The sequence below is a fragment of the Macaca thibetana genome, chromosome 11 (assembly GCF_024542745.1).
Source record: "Macaca thibetana thibetana isolate TM-01 chromosome 11, ASM2454274v1, whole genome shotgun sequence".
In the NCBI taxonomy this organism is placed as follows: domain Eukaryota; kingdom Metazoa; phylum Chordata; class Mammalia; order Primates; family Cercopithecidae; genus Macaca; species Macaca thibetana.
Window position 1 is genome coordinate 46,156,106 of NC_065588.1, and position 21,950 is coordinate 46,178,055.

The following is a 21,950-nucleotide window of genomic DNA, read 5'->3' on the forward strand; positions in this document are numbered from 1 at the left end:
GAAAAACCCAGACATCTGACTTGATCCTCTCCGTCTTGTTCATTTCTTCAATGATGATATTAACTAAGAGAAGGAGTAGGAAGAGAATGCTGAGAAGAAAGTCTGGCTGATGGGACCAGCTCGTCTGGATTAACCTTCTAATCTTCTGTAGAGGAGGAAAACCAAGGTCTGGAGAAGAGATGCAACTCTGCTCAGAGTCTGCATGTCCCATCCCGCCTGGGACACGTGGGGCCTGAATGCATGTCCACAGCCATTTTCCCCAGCTCCTTCTCCAAGGGGCTGCCCAGCCTCACACCCTGCCCAAGTCCTGGGCCAGGAGAATCTCTCTGAGCCCAGGCACCCTTCCAGGCCCTACCCTCCCAACCCTCTGTTACCTCCTGTGATGACTCCAGCCAGCTGCCCTGGTTGGGGGGCTGTGTCACAAGGGTGCCTGGGGTCCCTCAACCTGGCACCCATGCAGTATCCTCCGACCTGGCCTGCCTGAGTCCTCCCACACAACGAGCCGAGTCAGGGGCAGGGAGGGGGCCTCCACATTTTATTAGGGATACGGCAGAAGCAGAGGCAGGGAGCAGAGCAGCCGCATTTTAAACAACAGATAAATTAACCGCAGTGCGGGGCTGGGGGCTGGGCCAGACGCTTCAATATATAAAAACAACAACGAAAAAGACGGACGAATAGACCCCAAAGGCATGGGGCAGGGGAGGGCAGCACCATCCAGACAGCAGGGAGGACCAGGACAGAGAGAGAAGGCAACTTGTCCCCCAGCCCCCAAACTCCACAAGCACAGGGGCCTCCAGGAGGACCTTGCGAGGGCTTCGGGGCAGAGGAGCAGCCAGGTTGGGCAGAGATGGCACGGCTGGTGGGCAGGAAGCCCAGCACCACAAGATGGCTCAGCCTGAAGTAGGAGCTGGGGGGCTGTGACACAGTGGCCTTAAACCCCCAGTCCCTTCAAGGAAGAGCCTTACTCTGGGTGAGAGAAGGGACCAAGGGCGGGGTCTCTCCCTGAGCTGAGCATGGTCATCTCATCCGCAGTAGCAGTGGGTGGTGGGGTGTGCCAGGGACTCCCTTTTCACCTTCTTATCCACCTGCCTCCTTGGTCCCTTCAGGGAGGGCCCTGGCTCCAGGGGCATGAAGAGAGCCGATCCAGTCTGTGGTCCCCAAATCCAGCGGGGCCATGGTGTGGCGCAGACCCTCAGCCCTGACTCCCACAGGAGGATAGCGAGTCGTAGAGTGAGTCACTGAGAGACTCCGAGGTCTCCAGCCCTGGGGGGCCCCCGCTGGCCACTCTGCCTTCCTCAGCCATGTCCGACGTGCTGGGGGTGCGGCTACCCCCAAAAGCTGGGCCCTGGGGCATAGGGGATGGGCGGCTGGACTCCTGGCTTCGCTTCCGGTCCACGGGCAGGGCCTGGGAAAGGAGGGGCAGCTCGGGAGGAAGCTCCTCTCCACCTTTCGGCCCAGCCTCAGAGGCACTGAGCTCTGAGGGGCGTCTGTGCACCCGATGGGGAGCTGCTCCAGAAGGGGCCCCCCAAGGTGGAGTGTACTTCAGAGGAAGCAGGCTGGAGGTACAATTGAGAACAGTCCTACAAGGTTCTGGGGAGGGACAGAAACCCTTTCCCCACGAGAGGAGTGCAACGAGGGCGGGGGGAGGGCCGCTCACAGGACATCCCGGCAGTCCTCCTCCCAGAGGGTGCAGCGCTGAGACTGTGCGATATACAGGCCATACCTCACTGGAGAAACTGGTCTCCCCACATCACTCCCTCCTGCTCCCGAGTCCTTTCCCTTTCCCCTGCTGCAGTTCTCACCATGGGGGTCCTGGGCAGCCCCTCCAATTGTCGGGGTGGGCACATGAAAGGATCCGAGGAGCTGCCAGCTGCCCTAGTATTGGGGAAGGTCCAGTTCTTGGCCAGCTGGACAGGAGGGGTGGGGCCTGGGTCTTCACAGGGATCTGTCCAGGAACAAAGGGAAGGTGGATGGAGCTGCCTGGCTCTCAGGGGCATCCCACCCTCCCACCTGGACACTCACCATCAGGACAGGTCTCATGGCCCCGGTGGCCCGGAGCAGCAGGTAGCAGTGCAGGGAAGGCTGGCATGCTGGGGTGCCGCCCGCTCACCAGCAGCTCCTCTATGCCTGGCACTTCCCGCTCCAGTGTGTGGGCACGGCGGGGGACTTTGGTAAGGGGTGGGGGCCGAGCTGGGGGTACCCCGGGTGGGGGATCCAGCCGCGGTGGCTTGGTCTTAGGAAGATTCTTGCTGGGGGTCCCACTGCTACCATGGTCCGGGGGTGGGAAGGTCCCAATGCCACTGTCCAAGGTTCGAGTCAAGGAGCCACAGGCTGGGGAGGGGAAGGTCCATCAAGAGTGTGAGGCTGGGCTCAGTACCCGGCCTGCCTCCACTTCCCACCCAGCCCAGGCTCCACCCCTACTCAGGGCTCCTCCTGGCCCAACAGGCTAATTCCACAGCACCTGTCCACCATCCCCACCTGCCCTGGGCTTGGGGAAGGGGTGTAGGTGGGACAAGTACCCTGAGGGCAGGGAAGAATTTGTTCCTGTGTAGCTCCAGTGCCCACCTGGTGCTTGGCACCAAGATGGCACACAGAGCCTGGCACCTGCTGTGGGGACAGGAAGAAGTAAAGTGGGAAGAAGTGGGTAGAGGGGTTGGGGGCAGACCCATCCTCAGCCCCTGACCCTGCTGACCTGTGAAGTGTGAGGTGGGCACTGGCTCGGCCAGGCTGTCCTCCGAGGGCATCTCTTCCTGCCTCCCTGGCTCACTGCTCGGCTGTGTGGGGTACAGGAGACCTCAGTCCACTCCTCCCCACTCCACACCCCTCCCCATGCCTCTAGGGGGTGGGAATGTGGCTGTAAATGTATGGGAGTGTGAGGATTAGGGCCATGGAGTATGGATCTGAGAACCTCTACTGACTGGGAAGCCCCTCTCCCCTCTCCCCTTAGAGACTGTGAGTGCATCCGGCACTCATGGTCTTGGGGAAGGGGAACCCTCTAGGGGGTAAGAGACCTGGCAGGGCCAGAGAGCCAGGCCCTCTATCCAGTCCCTGTCCCAAGAACTTACCTTTCCAGGAGGTTTTCCGCAGCCCTGAAGAGGGCCCACCAGGCCATTCCGGGGTCCACAGGCTGGCCAAGGGCTCTTGGGGTCAGAAGACACTGGCTGGAAATCCCCGTACTCAGGCTTGGGCTCCCGCCAGCTCTTGGGTGGCAGCTCCTTGCCATCCACCCTATGGGCAACAGCGCAGATGTAGGTGAGGGCGGCCTGGCCTACCCAGACATTCCAGCCTTGCACCCGCCAATGGTGCTGGGTTTAGGGAGGCACTTCCTGCCACCCACCCCTGGGGAAGGAGACATGTCGCTAGTGATTGCTCCCATTGCCTTCTTGACACTGGCAACAGGAAAGGACCCTGGGGAACCCAAGAGGAACAGAGGGCAGGGGAGAAGATGGGGGAACTCCCCCAAAGTCATCCAGAGTCAAGCCTAGAGACTGCTTGATGGTGATTCCAGGTAGACTAGCAGACCCGGTCACATCCTGGTCCAGGAACAACACACTCCACCTGCTCTAGCTGAACTTCTGAGCACACCTGCGGTCCAAACCACACCCCTGCCTGGGGCCCAATTCCCGCAGACTTTCTGCCTCATCTGGCCCAGACAGAGCAACCCCAAAATGGGTGGGTCCCTTCTTTAAACCACAGCTCCTGTTGTGGCAGGTGTCAAAGGGCAAGATGGGAAGAGGACTCCCCTTGTCCCTTTCCTGAAGGAGAAGACCTTTATCAGCCCATAGGCAGGCTCTAGCCTTCACTTAACTATCACATGCAGGCTGCCTCATCTGGTATGGAGACCATCCAGGAAGATGCGGACTGTTAACTCTTCTCAAATGAGAAGCCAGAAACGAGGCCAAGCCCCTGATCTTTCCTCCAGGCCAAGTCACTGACCCCCCAGCTGCTTTGGTGGCCTTCTATCCCTTTTGAACTCTGGAAAGCCCCAGCTCCCAGGAACGGCAGGCCTAGTTCCAGACCCAGGTGTGCCCACAAAGGGAAAAGTGCCCCATGCCCACCAAGCACCTGTTGACTGATCTCAGGCCCTCACCTGTTTAGCAGCTGCTGCATGAAGGTGTCTGCACCTTGGTACATGCCAGCCAGTTGGCCCTGCACCTGCCCCAACCCCGTGCTGGGCCCTGGGGCTGGGCCACCAGGCCGTGGCCGGGCCCTGCTGCTTAGGTAGGCCTTCTCCTCTTCCAGTGCCCGACGCAGGTCTTCCGCCTTGGCCATCAGCTTGGAGATGTTGAGGCTCTCGGCCTCCAGCTTCCGGGATTCCATCTTGACTTCCCTCCTGAGCGGGGAGCCCCCGCCAGCCCCCTCCTTGCTCTTGGTGGCCTCCGTGCGGCGGTTCAGCGCTGGCAGCTTGCTCTTCTTAAGGCCAAACCAGCTGGCGATGCTGCTGGTGTTGCGGTGCTTGACCTCGGCACCAGGGGCTCGCTCCTGGCCCTGGAGCCGCAGCACATTCTCCTCGATGCCCTTCATCACCTTCTCCTCGATGGCTGAGTGTGGGGCCAGCCCCTCAGGGCCCTGGCTTGGGTCAGTGGGGCCAGGTACTAGGGGTGTGGGCTGGGCCGTGGTACTACCACAGTCTGCCCAGGGAGGGCCCTTCCCTTTGTCAGGTTTGGGGGACTCCTTGGTGACTGGGGGAGCCCCAGGTCGAGGCACCACCTTGGTGGGTGACTTGGAAGGGAGCTTGGTGGGGCTGCTGTGAGGGCTTTTATTGGGCTTGCCCAGGCTTGGGGCTGAGGTTGGCACTTTGGCAGGGGTACGGGGTACCTGGGGGCACAGGGCCCCTGCCAGCCGGCTCTTGGCCAGCTCCACTTTGGTGAGGCAGCTCCTTGGTGAGACAGGCTCCAGGTCCACCCTGGCCCCCATGGAGTGAGAGGAGTAGACTCGGGCCCCGGGATCCCCCATGAGTCCGGGTTCCTGCTGCTTCAGGCTGTTCGTGCCCAAGGCCACTGCCCCCCGTATCCCTCCCTTAGCTTCTAGCTGCTCTGGTGGCCTGTGGATGGGGGGCACCATGTCTCCAGCACTCTCCCCTGACTTCCCTGGTCCCCGGGTCTTTTCGGTGCCAGGCCTGGCTGGCACCCCATTCTTCTCTGGGCCCAGGGCCCCCTCAGGGCCTGTCTTCAGCTTCCCCAGGGCCGCCAGTCTGTCCCGCAGAGGTGTGCTGCCAGGATCCCCAGGTCGCCGCCCTGACCCCTGGCTGGGCTTCTTGGATGAGTTGCCTGGGGTCCTGCGGCCAGGATGGGGAGACTCCGAGCCTGCCTTGTCCAAACTCTTCTCCTGGGGGCTCCCATAGGGGTACGATTCTGGGAGGCAAGGGCTGGGGGGGACTCCAGGGCTTCTGAGGACCTCAGGGGCCTGTGGTACCTCCAGAGTTAGCTGTGGGTAGGTGGGCACCTGCAGTGGGGATGGAGGTGGCTCTGGGGAAGGCCCCCTAAAGGTGCTCCTAGAAAGGTCCAGGATGTTCTCATAGCAGGGAGACACCACTGGGCCTGGGGACAGCGTGGTGGACAAGGCTGACTGCGGGGGTCTGAGCTGTGCGGAGTCTGGGGTTGTGTAGCAGGGTGAAGGGCTGGTGGGCAGGCCTTGTGCCCCCTCTGGGGACAGCTCTCCTCCACCCAGACCCCTTCGGGCCAACAGTGGGGAGGGGCTGCCATCTGAGCCACTGTTCCGACAGGGGATTCGCGAGTTCCGGGGGAGCTGGGGACTGAGCTGTGGGCCTCCTGGGCTGGGGCTCTTCTCCGAGGCTGGAGGCAGCTTTAGAAACTTGAGACCCCTAGCTGGAGAGGGCAGAAGTGGTCCCTGGGCTTCCCCAGGAGAAGGGGGACCAATTTGGAGCTTGCTTTTCACCTGAGATGAGGAATGAGGGTGGCCAGGCCGAGAGCCCAGTGGGGCATCCCCAGCACCCATGAACATGCTAAGGAAGGGGAGGGGCCCCTGGCCCTCTGAGGTAGCACCGAAGCCTGGCCTGTGGGCCTCTGGGGTACCCCCACCCCAAGCTGACTTGGGGAGGCCTTTGGACTTGGACAGCTGTGGGGGCCCCTGGTCTGGGGAGGATGGCTGCCCAGGACCTGGGTGGTCCCCATTGAGTGGGCCTGCAGCCCCGGCCAGGAAGGCCTGTAGGTAAGACTCTGTGTCCTCAAGGAGCTGGCCCAGGTTCAACTGTCTGCGGGCCAGGGCACCGAGCAGGGTGTCGGGGCTGGGTGCCTCATTGGGGTCACCTGCCTCATCAGAAGAGGAGGAGGAGCTGCTGCCTGGGGCACGGTTTGGGCCAGAGCTGGTGCCCTGGGTCTGAGGAGGTCCCCTGCTAGGACCCCAGGGCTGCCCAGTACCCTCTGCCCCTCCTGGGCCCCCCAAGAGGCGCTCCCAGTGCAGGAGGCCTCCCAGGTTGCCAGGGCCTAGCAGCAGGCAGGGCGCCCAGGGCGAGGGTTCAGGCTGAGGCGGGCCACACAGCTCGCCGTTGATGGGCTCTGGGGAGCCAGGCCCCTGGCCTGGAGGCCGCCAGGGGGTGGCAGGTGAGCAGAGAAGCAAGGGGTCAGTCTCTTCCAGGGCTCTCAGCACCTCCAGAATCTGGGCCTTCTTCCGAAGGAACGGGGATAGGGCATCCAGCGCTGGGGGTGGGGCGGCTGGGGGGCCTGGGCCTCCTGGCCTCAGCTGCTGCTCCCAACATACCTTAGGGGAGAGATGATGGCATGAGGAGGAGACCACACGCAGCTGGGATCCAGTTCCAGGCCCAGGCCCTGGGCTGGCATAACAGGGAATGCCAGGAACAGAGCTGGCCTGGTTGTGTCTGTGTCCCCCAAAGGAATTCACAGCAACTGGGATATGATGGTTCCACTTCCTCAAGGGTTGCTGAGCCCTGGTTATCCCAATTCTTCTTCCTGGCACACTTGGGGTTGGGCAGGCATCCTACATTCTTTTCTTGGTTGTCCCAGCTCCTACTCCCCACAGCCATTTGAATCAGCAAGGCTGACCACCTACAACTCTGACCTCTGTGTGTCCCAGGGGAGGCAGGCCTGTCCATTTCTCAGGCCCAGAAAGAACACAGACTCCAGAAGGGAGTGTGATGTGGCCAAGTCCTAAGTCAGTCACTATAGGCAAACCGAGCCCTCCTCAGGGAACACAGCTGACCCCACTGACCTCATCCCCAGCAGAAAGGGGCTGGGGGTGAGGCCATGCAAAGCCTTCCCTGCTGTCTCCTAGCCCTTTCTTGGGTGTAGCATAGTGTGGTATAGTGGGCAACCCATAGGCTCTGCAGTCAGCTGGTGTAGGCTCAAGTTCCAGTTCTACCTATCGACAGGGGCTTCAAGTTATTTGAGCGCTAAGCTGCTTCATTGTGTCATCTGTAAAATGGGATAATTATTATGTTAACCTCACTAAAGAAGACAAATGAGATCCAGGGTGTTCTACACAGTGCCTGGCATGCAGTAAGAGCTCAGTAAGTGTTAACCATGCCTCTTAATGCATTACTAATGCATTTGTTCACAGGGCCAGTGGCTAGGGTTAGGGATCTGCTTTTCTTGGCACTGGGCTGATAGCAGAGGGCTCACACTTCCAGCCTGGACAAACGTTTGAGCACTGGGAAACAGCCCTTCCCCGGGGATTTGCTAGGAAACATCAGTGGAGTACTGACTGATGAGCCTCTAGCCAGTGGGGCCACGGACCACGGACCACAGTACCTAGGCCTCCTACCTCTCTCTGCCCAGCACAGTGCCCCAGAGGCAGCGGGGTGGCCGGTCCCTCAGTGGAGCTGAGGGAGGGGGAGGCTGGTGGCTCTGATGGCGGCTGGAGTGGAGTGAGTGGGATCTGCAGAGGGAGAGGCAGAGTTAGCACAGTAGCTGTCTGGCCCCAGCTCCCTACTCCCTCGCAAAGCCAGGCCTTCCCCTCTGAGTCCGCTCCTTCATGGAGGACTCCCAGACTCTCAGCCCCAAATGCAGCTCTTCCTGCTGCCCCACCCACTGGTAAGAGAAGCCTCAGGAGACCACAGCACAGGCAGATCTGGGGTCTCAGAGTGAGACTGGTCAGACGGCTTTGGAGAAACATGAATGTCCTAGGCCCAGAGGGCCACGGCAGGTCTAACTCAGGGTGCCTTTCTCAGCTCCAGGCCTGCTTTACTTTTCTGTGGGGCTTCCTCTCCTCTCACAAAGAGAGTTACCGCAAAGGTCTCTTCCTGTTCTGACCACCTGGGATCTGAGGATCATAGGGACAGCTGAGATAAATGGTCTTTGATGATCTTAAAAAAGAGATGGCAGGGAGTTATAATATTTCTGTCTCCCCTACCTGGTCTCATGTGGAACATCTACTCCGAGGACTGAAAAGGTAGGATTTAATCATGGGCACTTCTCTCTGAGTCCCTGAGAATGCAATTTCCTTCTTCTGGGCATCTTGTGGCTAGATATAAGTCAGCTTTAACTCCTCCCTCTCCCTCATTCTTCACAGCCTTTAAACCCTGTCTCTGCAGCACCCCTCAGGCCCCCCTGCCCCACAACCTATGGCCAGCTGCAGCAGTGCCTCCAGCCCAGTTCTTCCTGACTCTGGCCTGCACTGTTCAGCATCTCAGTCAGTCTCCTTGACCTGGTTTGGTGGTCTTTTAATCTCCTATGCACAAGACAACCTAAAGCATCTTTTTTTTTTTTTCTTTAAACTATAAACTCTAACAATGAGATGAGTTTTTTTTTCTTTTTTCAGACAGGGTTTTGTCTCTGTCACTCAGGCTGGAATGCAGTGGCACGACTGTAGCTCACTGCAGCCTAGATCCCCTGGCTCAAGCAATCCTCCTGCCTCAGCCTCCCGAGTAGCTAGGACTACAGGCATGTGTCACCATGCCTGGCTAATTAAAAACAATTTTTTTTTTTTTTTTTGTACAGATGGTGTCTTGCTATGTTGCCTAGGCTGGCCTTGAACTCCTAAGCCCAAGTCATTCTCCCGCTTCAGCCTCCCAAAATATTGGGATTATAGGCATGAGCTACCTACCTCGCTTGGCCTCATTTTCTTTTCTAAAGCATTTTTGTACTCAAAAGCCTCCTATGCCTGCCCCATTGCCCATGGAAACAAGTGTGAACTCCCCTGCAGGCATTCTGGGCCTGGCTGGCCAGCTCTTCCCGTGCCACCGTCTCCACCTTGCTCTCTCCCTCACCGTCCCTTCACACGTCCTTTGCTCCAGCCAAGCTGCACAGTTTGCTGCTCTCTGGGCTTCTCTGCCCTGGGATCTTTGCTCATACTATTCTTTCCACAGGGAATCCCTCCTCCCCAGTCCCCATTCCACTCTTAAAATCTCCCATCCAGCCGGACATTAATGGCTCACGCCTGTAATCCCAATACTTTGGAAGGCCGAGGCAGGTGGGTCACCTGAGGTCAGGAGTTCGAGACCAGCCTGACCAACATGGAGAAACCCCATATCTACTAGAAATACAAAATTAGCTGGATGTGGTGGCGCATGCTTATAATCCCAGCTGCTCAGGAGGCTGAGGCAGGAGAATTGCTTGAACCTGGGAGGCGGAGGTTGAGATGAGCCGAGATTGTGCCATTGCACTCCAGCCTGGGCAACAAGAATGAAACTCTGTCTCAAAAAAAATCTCCCATCCATCCATTAAGGCCCAGTTCCAATGTCATTTCCATCCTTCTCTGATGGCCTCCCCTCACTGTCCCCTGGGTTCTTTGACAGCACTGTCATACTCTGCCTTGTGGCATGGTGTCTATACCTCCCTGAGCTCCCAACAGTCCCAGGCTCCTGGGGTCCTGTTGGCCTGCAGAGGCCTCGGCCCTTAGACAGGGCCTCGTGATGCAGTCCGATTCCATATGTGTCGTCAAAGGCACTGCTCACGGTAAGAGCCTAATTGGCATTTGTGCGAAGGAGCTTCCACCCTAGCAAAGCACAAGCTGGGAATCACATCATAAACAGCTACCACTGACTGACTATCTACTGTGGGCCAAGCGCAACATATCATCTCATTGAATCTTCACGTCAACTGCAATATGGGTATTTTTATCCCCATCCGTAAAGAAAAAACTTTAGTCTGTAAAGCTTAGTAATTTGCCCCAGGTCACACAGCTAAGAAGGAGCTAAGTTAGGGATCCAACCCATGTTTATCCAAGGCCAAGCTTCGTGCTCTTTCCATTATGTCATGTTACCTCTGGGGAAGATAAATCTATTGGCCCAAACCCCATCAGGTTCCAGAATTCATTTAGGTAAAAAGTAAATGATTTTTTTTTTTTTTTTTTTGAGACGGAGTCTCGCTCTGTCGCCCAGGCTGGAGTGCAGTGGCCCGATCTCAGCTCACTGCAAGCTCCGCCTCCTGGGTTCACGCCATTCTCCCGCCTCAGCCTCCCGAGTAGCTGGGACTACAGGCGCCCACCACCTCGCCCGGCTAATTTTTTGTATTTTTTAGTAGAGACGGGGTTTCACCGTGTTAGCCAGCATGGTCTCGATCTCCTGACCTCGTGATCCGCCCATCTCGGCCTCCCAAAGTGCTGGGATTACAGGCTTGAGCCACCGCGCCCAGCCAAAGTAAATGATTTAAGGACACTCAATCCCTCTGTTATCAGCAGTCATTGAGAAGAGTGTGCTGGGGTGGGCTCATTTGGTGTGGTTGGGCCGCCGGGGATTCCAGGGTGAACCCTGCCACAGGGACAGATCTAGGGCAAGGAGAACTGCAGAGTCGCTGCTGTGGACCCAGCTCTGTGCCAACCTGGCGAGACGGGGGCTCCAGAGTGGCCATGGTGACAAGGGGCCCCCTCTGCAAGGGCCAGGCTTCCAGTGAGTGGAGAGGCTGCCTGCTCAGGGGCTGGGGGCCAAGAGCTGCCTACTTTGCATCAGACAGACACAAACACGTCCAGCCCCCTCCCTAATACACACACACACACACACACACACACACACACAGAAAAGTGCTTCTCTTCTTGTCAAAGTGAGGGGAAGGGGCTGGCTAACTTCAGAAACAATCTGCTGCTCACCTCAGGCATCTGGGGCTGCTCCTGATCCTCCCATCCCCATGTCTCACCCCATCCTTGGGGGTTCCTCACACAGTAACCTCAAGCAATACCTTAACTCAGCCCAGGAGGCACTCTCAATAGCCTCCTGCTTCTCCTGGGGAAGGCAGGTGTCAGGGCTCCCAGCAGAGGTTGTGAACAGTTATCAGAACCAAAATGTCCTTCCTGACCTCTCCGTGACACCACACCCTAGGCTGCCTTACACCCAGCCCTACCCCTGCATCGGGCCAAGAAGAGGCTGTGTCAGTGGCCAAAGAGGCCTCTTGGACGCTTGAAATAATTGCATCTGCAGACTCCACCCATCTCCCCACATGGGGCAGGAGCAAGTGCAAAGCTCTGTCAACAAGAAGGGACACCCTCCCGCTGGTGAGGAGCACTGGGAGGAGGGAACAGCCAAATCCAGGGAACTTGGGTAGTTTCCATACCCCCAGAATGGAAAGGGGACAGCTGATGGCCTGCTTCCCTAGGTGCATGTGAGAAGACAGTGATGGGGCCAATGGAGCTGAGGAGGCAGGAGGCAGTGCGATGGGAGTGAAAGGAGCACAGGTGCCTACCTGGGGAAGTGAGCCTGTTGTGAGCTGAAGTTTCTGCTGAAACAGGGCACTCAGCATCTGGTTCTGCCGTTCCAGGTCAAACACCCTCTTCTTCAGCTTGATGCACTCTTCTCGCAGGTCCTGCCACCCACCCCAGGAGGTGCAGGAAGAAGAGGAGAGGACGGTGGGAGAGTGTCACAATGCTCTTCATCAGAGCAGCGGCATGCACAGATGCTATCTAAAAGGCCCCAGGACCCTTCTGGGCACACCCTTCTGCTGCAGCCTCCTTCTATGAGGAATCTGAGTCTGCTGATGTTGGTAGCTATAGCATCTTCTAGAGATGGTAAATTCTCTAAAGTTTATCACCCCTGGTGGGAGGTAAATCCTATTCTCTTTGTTACCTTTCTCATCCCTGGAATCGAACCCCCGACTCTTTTTTTTGAGATGGAGCCTCGCTCTGTCACCAGGCTGGAGTGCAGTGATGCAATCTCAGCTCATTGCAACCTCCACATCCCCGGTTCAAGTGAGTCTCCTGCCTCCGCCTTCCTACTAGCTGGGACTACAGGCACGCGCCACCATGCCCAGCTAATTTTTGTATTTTTAGTAGAGATGAGGTTTCACTATGTTGGCCAGGCTGGTCTTGATCTCTTGACCTTGTGATCTGCCCACCTCAGCCTCCCAAAGTGCTGGGATTACAGGCGTGAGCCACTACGCCTGGCCCTCTGCCTCTTAGAAACCACACATCAAAAAAGGGCCTATATAAGACAGAGTAAGGCCTTGGAGTCAAAGTGGCCCTGATGTCAAGAAGTTATCCACCATATGTGAGTAAATATTCAGATGCCATTTAGGCTGACAACATCAACACTGCTTTAAGGGCTATCACAACCTGGGAAAGACAGCTGGGGACAGGGTAAGGGAAGGAGTCACGCTCAAATCAGTGACCACTGCTCAGAGACCTGGCCTTACCTAGTCCCACCCCTGCCTCTAGGCAGAACGGTATGGACCTGCCCAAGGTGGAAAGATGGGGAATCACCGGAGGGCAACAGCCCATCTCCTCCAAGCCCTTAGTCTCCAGGAAGGGCCTCGTCTGCTGTGCCCAGGGCTTCTCCCCAGGGTGTCTGGGCTTGCGGGTGAGTGTCTCCTGTGGCTACTCACCTTCTGGTTCAGCAACGCCTGCACCACGTGGTTGGCAACCTGGGGACAGAAAGCCCCGAGGCAGAACCATCAGCTGACCCCAGCTTCTGCCAGGAGCAGATGAGCCACGTCCCCCCAGTCCCATGGCAGACTCACAGACCTCGTCCAGACAGCGCTCATAAGTCTCCCGCTGGTTTTCGTTGGCCTGGGCAAGTGCCGAGTTCTCTGCCTGCAGGAGTGAGGGAGGAAGAGGGCAAAAAGGTGGCTTTGGGGATTATTCTTCCCCCATGGCACATTCTTTTTGGGGAGGCAACTACAGGGGTGCTAACTACACCCCACTCCAGCTCTTGGCTGTGAGCAGATTCTCATATGAGGAATCCTGCAGAGGCCAAGGGCAGCAGGAGGGCAGGGCTGACATGGGATGGTTTTCTGTAAACCCTGACCTCAGTCAGTGGCACTGGGGGCCCTGGGGAGACACAGTGGCCAGGTAGACCTGAGGTGGGAGGTGCCCATAGTAACCCTCATTTCCCTGGGAGACGGGCAGAGGAGGCTGCAGGGAGGATGACAGGGTGTTAAGAATGTGGTGAGGGGTGTGGCCTGAGGATCCGCACCCTTGTCCCTCAACTCGTGAGCCCTGGGCCACCCAGCCTCTTCCTCCTGCGGCCTCTGCCCACCCCCTTTCCTAGAGCCTGCAGAGGCAAGAGAGGTAAGGAAGGGAAGCAGGGGTTAGGACGCTCATCCCTGTGCATGCTTCTTGTCCCCGAGCCGTCACTGGGCTGGGGAGCAAAGAGCAAGGAAAGGGCTTCTCAGAGGAGCTTTGCAAAAGAATCTCCTGCTAGCCTCCCGCCTGGCAAAGCAGGCAGAGAGGAAGGTCCATGGCACCCACAAACCCGCAGGAAGCTCAGAGGGAGGGGCAGCCCCGCCTCCCCAGGGCTCTGGCTGGCACTGCTTCCCCCACCCTGCCCCATGCCGCACCTCCAGCTCCCGCAGTCGGTGCAGAAGCTCCTGGCAGGTGCCCGGCTCCATGCTGCCATCATCACTCTCTCCTGGTCTTGGGTTTCCAGGACCCCCAGCTGGCTGGTCCATGGCCTCAGACATCTGGCCCTGGGAACAAGGGAGAGAAGCCCCGGCAGGCTACTCCAGGGCACGAGAAGGAAGTGAGGAGGAAGAGGACAAAGATGAAACCCTTCAGTCTCCTTGGAGCTTAGGTCAGTGTGACCTATATGCATGACACTAACAACTCAGGGCCAGGCTGGGAATCTCCCAGTCACGGTCATGGGGCAGACACACAGATACTCTCCTTGTCTTAAGAACAGAGACCATTGTTTTAGAAAGCCCCACACTAGCACAAGAAACCTGACTTCTCCACTGGGACTGGCCTCAAGCTGGCGAGTCATTCAGCCTCCCTGGGTCTCAGTCCCTCTATTTGTGAAATAACACCAATATCCCCTAATCTCATTCAGTGTTTGCAAACAAAGATTAGAAAACAAAGATTAGAAACACTTTCACTTTCTGTGAAAGTGATTTTAAGATGTTAAAAAAAAAAACAAACTACTTAAGACACAAACTGTTATTACTCATAACACTAACAATAATTTAAACTAATAAGTAAGACAACTAGGATTTTGTCCTGGGCATTGGTGGTCTCCTGCCTGAAGCAGGAACATGCTTTAGGTAGTGGAGACAGTGGATAAAACCCTGGCTTTGTGGCCAAAAGCCTCTGCCTGGCTCTGCCTAGTATGAACTGGGTGAACATATGAAAATTGAGCTCATTCATTCACTTGGTCAACCAGATGATCCTCAGTTTCCCAGTTCTGAGAAATGGGCAGAAGAATTCTTCCTTCCTTACAGGGTCATTGTGAGAGTCAAATGTGATCACCTAGGGAACAACACCCTGAGAACATGATTCGGCACGTGTGGAGAATACGTTGAGCCTGGGGCCTAGCGCCTGGTGCCCTTAGCTCTAGTTCAGGCTCCAGTGCTCACTTGTTGGGTCATCCCAGGGCAAGGTCCCGCTCCCTGAGCCTCAGGCTCCTCCTAGACAGAGTGGGAAGTGCCCTCCACCCCTCCAGGGCTCTTCTTTCTAGCTCCAGCCTCACTAGGTACCCACTGCCCTGGCAGGAGCTAGGCCCCAGCAGATCAGGCTCTTTGTGCACACTGGTCTTTCTGCTGGGGTCTCTTGATACCACCTGCTCCTTTCCACTTGGCCATCTCCTCCCTATTCATCCTTCAGGGCTCCCAGGCGACGCTCCTGCAAGACTGTACACCAGCCTCTCCCACCAGACAGTCAACTCCATGAGGGCAGGAACACTGCATTTGCCTCCCCATCCAAACTCACATGCCTCCTGGTGGGATCCCTGGCATGTGGAGACAGACTGATGACTAGGCAAAGTTCATGACCACACCCAGCACGACCAGGGCTCAGACCTGTGTTGCACCACGGGATCCTCCCACCCCACAAAACATTTGCCATTGTTGCTAGCTTGAACTGACTAGTCTTCATCTTCCAATTGAGTTCCAATGTCTCTGCTAGAGAAAAATGCTGTTTTTTCTTTCACACAAATATTGTGAAGGTTTCCAGTAGATGGGCAACCCTTCCTATTATAAAAGGGTGGAACCTTGGTCCACCACTGACTACTCCTTGTGCCATTGAATCTCCCACAAAAGAAAAATGGGGTTGGGCGTGGTGGCTTATGCCTGTGACCTCAGCACTTTGGAAGGCCAAGGTGGGAGGATGGCTTAAGGCTAGGAGTTCAAGCCCAGCGGGGCAACATACTGAGACCGCATCTACCAAAAGAAAAAAAAAGAAGTGGGAGGATCCCTTGAGCCCTAGAGTTTGAGGCTGCAGTGAGCTATGATGGCCACTGTGCTCAAGCCTGGGCAACAAAGCGAGACCCTGTTTCAAAACAAAAATAAAAAGGGTTGGAGCTTTTGGACTATAGGAGAGAGGGGTCCTCAGCAGCTCACCACCCAGCCATCTGAGCACTTGCTCCCCTAATCCTCCACAGTGGAGCCCAGGGGTGCCTCTCCCACCCCCAGCATGCACAGGCCCCAAAGCCCCTCACCTGTCTCTGCCCCCTTACACAGGTGAGCACACTCACTCTAGCATCCAGAACGGTCACCTCACCTGTGGAAAAAAAAAAGATGATGTCAGCCACACACTTACTGGGCTCCTGCTATGCGCCAGGCACTGGGACATGGGATGAACAGCCAGAGAGAGCCCAGCCGCTATGAAGCTTCCATTCTATTGGGTGGGGCAGACAATGTACAGCGTTGGGTTGTGATAAGGCAGAGAGATGACAATTAAGCAGAGACTTGAATGAAGTCCAGATGAAATCCTGAATGGGAAAGCATTTGGGACAGCAGAAAGAGCCAGTGCAAAGGTCCCCAGCTCTCAGCCAGGAATCATCAGATAACAGAGGAGACTGAACAGTCATACCTGGTACTTTACCACCCGGTTCTACAACATACATTGTCTTGTCTCGTGCTCAACAGTTAACCACAACAATGTTAAATGCTATTATCAGTGCCTGTGTTTCAGATGAGGAAGCCGAGGAACAGGAAGTTACACTTGCACACACTGTGTGCACCCAGTGTGATGAACAGCACAGGCACTTTCTTCTACACCATCCCATCCGGTTCTCCTAACAACCCTGGAAGGGGAGCACCCGCCTGTGGGAGGAGGCAGGCTCTGGGGCAGAGGATGTTGCCCAAGTCACATGGCTACTTCACAAAGCACACCAGACAGGCCTAGCTTTTCCCACTCCTCTGCACACACCCAAGCTGCACTGTAAGCTCCACAGTACAACAGACACTGAAGCTCCGTACAGCCCCAGTGCTCCCCAGAGGCTAGAAACTTGGGCTAGAAATCTGACACTAAAGAATCTCTTTTCTCTTTTTCTCACTTGTAAAACAGGGATAAGAACACTTAGCCCAAAGGATTGTTGGAGGACAAAATGAGATAATATTTGTAGAGTGTCTGGCACGAATTCCATAAATGGAGACTTTTCATATCATCACCTGCTGACACAGGCACAGCGCAAAGCTATGCGGTTGTTGTAGAGCCTGCTGCTACCTTGTCCGTTCACACAGAGGCCGACTCCGAGTCCCAGCGCCCTTACCCAGGGGTCTCAGTTACAGGGGTACCTGAAAATCTCAGAGTGCTCCCCGCCCACCCTGACCTCAGAAGCCTCCTCTCCAACTCCTCCCAGCCGGCTCTCCAGCCCCAGGGCCAGCCTCGCCTTCCCTCTTCTCTTCTGATACCCCAGAAAGAGAAGCAGCTGGATGTTTGGGGACTGGGATAACAGTGAAAGGGGAGAATGCTGCTTTGTGTGTGTGTGTGTGTGTGTGTGTGTGTGTGTGTGGACACAACAGTGGGAAGGGGACTTCTGAAAACACTTGGAGGAAAAGGAAGACCTGTTTAATACTGATTTTTAAATTTTTTTTAAGAGACAGGGTCTCACCTCACTGCCCAGGCTGGAGTTCAGTGGCACATTCATAGCTCATTGCATCCTTGGCCTCCTGGGCTCAAGTGACCTCCTGCCTTAGCCCCCCAAGTGGCTAGGATGAGAGGCATGAGTCACTGTGCCTGGCCTCTAATGCTTATTGTTAATACTCTATAACAATCTTAAGTTGTTTGTTATTTTAACGTCATAAAAATGTATCATATTTAACTTGGTTTGCTCATAACATTATCATGTTTATCATGTTTGATAGACTTAGAAATATACAGGCCTGGAAAAAAATGAAAAAAATTTAAGAATTATCCTCCTTCCCACAAATGTGGTGAAACCCAGACAATGTCTCAGGTCACCTCCAGCATCTGACCAGTGCCACCCTCACCCACAACTCTAGTCTCTGGGCCATTGTCCTCCCACAGCCTGGAGCAACCTGCCTGTAGGTTCCCAGCGTGTCCCTCAATCCCCTCACCATCTACTTCTCTAGTGAAAACTTCCATGGAAGAGAGGCTGGGGTGTGGCTGAGGTATGCTGTGGAGGAGGAGAAAAAAGTTGGGAGGGTGAGGGAAAGGAATGGGATGAAGAAGGCAGCATCCAGGGTCTGGAAAAGGATAATGCTAAGGACCGGGAAACCCTAAGGTTTGCGTTCTTCACAAGAAAGCAACAATGAAACAATGGGTGACAGTGGTTTAGTACAGTATTTTTTCTCAAAATAATAAAAAAGCATCCAGGTTAGGAGCAAGGCCCAGCTGTGAGGACTGGCTGTGCATTCTCTATGTGTGCACACAGTGGTTTTCTGTGCTGAGGAGCATGGAGACCCCACACACTCCACAAAGCCAGGCACGGCCCCGATCCATAGCTGAGCTCCTGTGAATCCCAGGCCGGGAGGCCTGAGTCCCACTGCGAATGGGGGAGACCCTCTGATTTATGAGCCAGCCAGTGGCCACAGTTCTTCTTCTCAGTGTGCCCCAGCTGGAGCAGGGCTGGGACTCAGCCCCACTTTGGGAGAAACACTTTCTGGCCTCACAGCAAGGGGGTCTGGGGTCAGCCCAGGATGAGGGGCCTCCTCTGCATCTGCAGGGCCATGACAGTGGAGGGCAAGAAGCTGTGACGGAGAAGAGACCTGCAGGAAAGCTTGGTGGTGGGGAGGAGCACGGGCCGTGAGAGTCGGCTCAGAGTCTGAGTTCAAGATTTCTAAAGAAAACTTCCTGTGTCCTTATCCTTCTCTAGGGAAGGTCAAGATCCAGAGAGAGACCACCACCACCAGCTCCAAATCAAAGCCAAGTCAGGAATGTGGCCCTGTGGAGTCTGGGTTTTCTGCCTGCATCTCATGAGGGACGCCTACCCAGGCAGGCTTCGCAGTGGTGGTCCCTGCTGCCTCCCCAGAGGCTGAGCGCCGGCTTCTCCCTCAGGATCCATAGCTCCTGCTCACAGCCCTGAGCTCAGCCTGGGGCAGGGAAAACCCCAGGCTTGGGGTTTTCGGAATGGCTCTGGTTTCAAACATTCCTCTGGTGGCCCCAACACATCTGGGACGTTGGGTCTGGACACACGGTGCCGGCCAGGCAGGGGCTGGGGACTCTAACTTGAACTGGAGGCTTCTCCCGCCGGAATTGCCAGCGGAGGCCCCTCCCTCCACAAAGGCCTGATTCAGAGGGAGGTGACCTCAGTGCAGGGGGAGGGAGAGAAGGAGCGGGGAGAAGAGCAGAGTCCTCTCTGGCTCGTCCTTCAGAGGGGGTGGGGAGGGGCAGTTTTCAGGCAGCCAGAGCTGAGGAAGAGGGAAACTTGCCAGGGGTCTCTGGGTAACCTGGGCGACTACCATCTCTTCAGCCAAGTCAGTCACAGAGGGCCCCAGCTCTCTCTTCCCCCTTAAAGCCAGGAGGGGACAGAGGCTTTCAGGGCCTCCAAAGAGATCTGACTGTCCTGGCCTTTCAGTTAGCCAGACCAGAGGGGGTCTGTAGCTCCCACCCCCTCTCCAGCAGGGCCCAGGCAAGACCCCTCCCTGAACAGAGACCAGGCATGGGAGGAAGGGGCTGGAGAGGCAGGCGGCAGCAAGCCTGTCCTCATTCCCTCACCCCGGCCCTCAGCCAAGGCCTCCTGGCCCCTGGTGAGCCCCTCACTCACCAGCTGTTCCCCCCAGAGTCCTCTAGGGAGAGAAGCCAGGGAGCAGGGGTGGGGGAGGGTGGGCAGCTGTAGGAAGGCAGAGATGGAGAGCTCACTTAATCACAGAATCACCCGTAACGCCAACCGCTTCCCTCTGCGCCCTCCCCAGCTGCTTTCTGGAATCCCTCTTATTCTCCCAGCCCTTTTACCAGTCACACCCAAGAATCCACTTGTAAACAGCAATTTCTGTCCCCACAGCAAACACCCTTTCCAGCCAAGATCAGCCCTGGGCTGCTGAGGAGTGTGGGGAGGGACAGGAGGACTGAGGCCTGGCTCCCAGGGCACTTCTAGCCTGAAAGGGGCCACTAAATCCCTGGCCCAAAGCATCTTTCAGCCCTGAGAATTCCAACTGGTCTCTTCCCGCTTCAGGGTAAGAGGGCAGACAAGAATTTCCTTCCCTCCTCCTGACAACTGGTACTGGAGACACAATAGCCCTTCTGAGAGGCATCTGTCTTGGAAGGGGCCCCCTGCATCCCCCCAACTTCCTTTTCACAGGCATTCTAAGCACCTCAACCACCATGGCGTGGGTTCTTCCAAACCGGCTGCAGGATAGGTCCTTGGCCCTTCCAGGAAGGGAAGAAGGAAGAGCAGTCGTGTTATGAGCCCCAAAGGCTTCCAGATTTCAACATCCCTCATCTCCCCTCCCTCAGAGCCCTCCTGCTCCCCGTCCACAGCATAATCCAGTAACAAAAATAGCAGCTGCTGGGGGTGGGGAGAGGGAAGGGGTGCCGACACAATGGGTTTATTTATAGGACCACACACCAGGGGCTCTGCAGCCAAGCAGCCCAGGCCCCACTCCCAAAAGTCCAGACTGTGCTGTCCTAGCCCAGCCGAGGGTACTGGAAACAGCCTCAGACCAGAAGGCAGAAGAGTCTAGCATTCAGTCTCAGTTCTAACTCTGCAAATAACTTACACGCTGTGTGACTAGGCAAATCATTCCGTCTCCCTGGGATGAGTTTCTTCACACCAAGTGGTTGTTGTTCTGCCACAGTGGTTCCCACAGTGGGGCCCAGGCACCCTGTGGCCCTCTCCAGGGGTCTGTAAGGTCAAAGCTGTTTTCCTAATACTACTAAGACACTATCTGCCTGTATTACTCCTATTCTCTCCTGAGTGTACAGTGGCATTTTCCAGATACTATGCTGTGTGATACCACAAAAGACTGAATACCGAAGCAGACAGGAGAGGCCAGCTTCCTTCTATTAAGTCAGACATGAGAGATTTGCAAAAATAGAGAACAATGACATTCTTATTATTTGTGTTTTTGGAACATATATAATTATATTTTTAAATAAAATGTTAACATGTGATGGGTTTATTGCTATTTTTAAACAAATTAATTAAATAACTGTAAGTATAACACATATAAACAAAAGTTCTTCGGGGTCTTCAAGTTTTAAGCATATAGAAGTGTCCTCAGACCAAAAAGTTGTTGTTTTTCTAGAACAGTGCTGTCCAGTAGAACTTTCTGTGATAATGAACATGCTTAGTCTCTACTATCCAACATGGAAGGTATCTATTAGCTACACGTGGCTGCTGAACACTTGAAATGTGGCTAGTCCAACTGAGGAACTGAATTTTACATTTAATTTTAGATAGCCACATGCAAGCTCAAGAAGCTCCCTGGGATTCCTTGACTTGTGCATTCTAGGACAATGCTTCTTTCCACAAGGTGTGGATGTTGGAAAGGGACTTCTGTCCCCAGGCTTGTACTTACGCTCTCTCTCACTCTCTTCCCCACCACAGAAGGCCAGCTCAGCTCCACTGTCAGTCCAGCCTGGCAATCCTGCCTGGCTCGAGTAAGAGAGCTACTCTCTCATTCTCTGCCATGAGTAGTACACACCCTGTCCACTCTCCTAGAACTTCTGGCCTACACCCTCCTGTTTCCCCAGAGGATTAAAGCCAGAAGGAAATCCCCTCACACATCCTGCCGCCACCATCCCAGCCCCGTCGGAACCCTCCCCACCTCCTCGTCCACTATTATAGCAGATGAGTTGCCCGCTCCCAGCCAAAGCTGGTACCGCTTGTCCCAGACTTACCCCATTTACGTCTTCAGTATCTACCTCCTGAATACAGCTTTCCCATCTACCCTTTAAAACTTAAAATCTTTAAATCTTAAGAACAATCTTCTCGCTGGGCACAGTGGCTCACACCTGTAGTCCCAGCTACTTGGGAGGCTGAGGTGGGAGATCACCTGAGGGACTACCAGGCTGTGGCGAGTTATGACCCGGCTACTGCTGCACTCTAGCCTGGGCGACAGAGAGGGACCCTTTTTTTTCTCTTAAACAAACAAAACCAACAATCTTTGCTTGACATTTTCCCAGATACTGCCAAATTTCAAAAAATACTCTAGATACTTCAAAGCCAAACTTCTCAAAAAACACAAAAGAAAATCCCAAAACCATTTTCTCATTCCTCCCTCAACCTGGTCCAACTTCAGTGGTAACCACCACGATGCTAAATCCAAACGATATTTTTCAGTCCTCATTGCCGTCGCAGGTATGAGACCTCTGTGACCACTTCCTCCTGGACTTTTTTTCTTTTACGGAGTCTTGCTCTGTCACCCAGGCTGGAGTGCAGTGGTGCAATTTCAGCTCACTGCAAGCACCGCCTCCCGGGTTCACGCCATTCT

General features: G+C 55.6%; 1 protein-coding gene across 5 annotated transcripts in view; it reads right to left on the minus strand.

Moving 5' to 3' along the window:
- Nucleotides 1-514: 514 nt before the first annotated feature.
- Nucleotides 515-21,950, minus strand: part of NCKAP5L (NCK associated protein 5 like) — a 38,877-nt gene continuing 17,441 nt past the window's right edge. The window contains exons 2-13 of one of the 5 annotated variants that reach the window (XM_050748390.1): nucleotides 15,770-15,831; nucleotides 13,680-13,838; nucleotides 12,865-12,933; nucleotides 12,726-12,764; nucleotides 11,592-11,711; nucleotides 7,741-7,854; nucleotides 4,091-6,720; nucleotides 3,066-3,228; nucleotides 2,693-2,774; nucleotides 2,023-2,331; nucleotides 1,803-1,945; nucleotides 515-1,405 (exon numbers count right to left, since the gene is read on the minus strand). In XM_050748390.1, coding sequence (XP_050604347.1) covers nucleotides 1,193-1,405; nucleotides 1,803-1,945; nucleotides 2,023-2,331; nucleotides 2,693-2,774; nucleotides 3,066-3,228; nucleotides 4,091-6,720; nucleotides 7,741-7,854; nucleotides 11,592-11,711; nucleotides 12,726-12,764; nucleotides 12,865-12,933; nucleotides 13,680-13,802 — 4,005 coding nt within the window. In that variant the 5' untranslated portion in view covers nucleotides 13,803-13,838; nucleotides 15,770-15,831 and the 3' untranslated portion in view covers nucleotides 515-1,192. Of the gene's footprint in view, nucleotides 1,406-1,802; nucleotides 1,946-2,022; nucleotides 2,332-2,692; nucleotides 2,775-3,065; nucleotides 3,229-4,090; nucleotides 6,721-7,740; nucleotides 7,855-11,591; nucleotides 11,712-12,725; nucleotides 12,765-12,860; nucleotides 12,934-13,679; nucleotides 13,839-15,769; nucleotides 15,832-21,950 lie in introns of all 5 variants that reach the window. The other 4 variants (XM_050748391.1, XM_050748394.1, XM_050748393.1 and 1 more) reach the window with 4 other exon arrangements.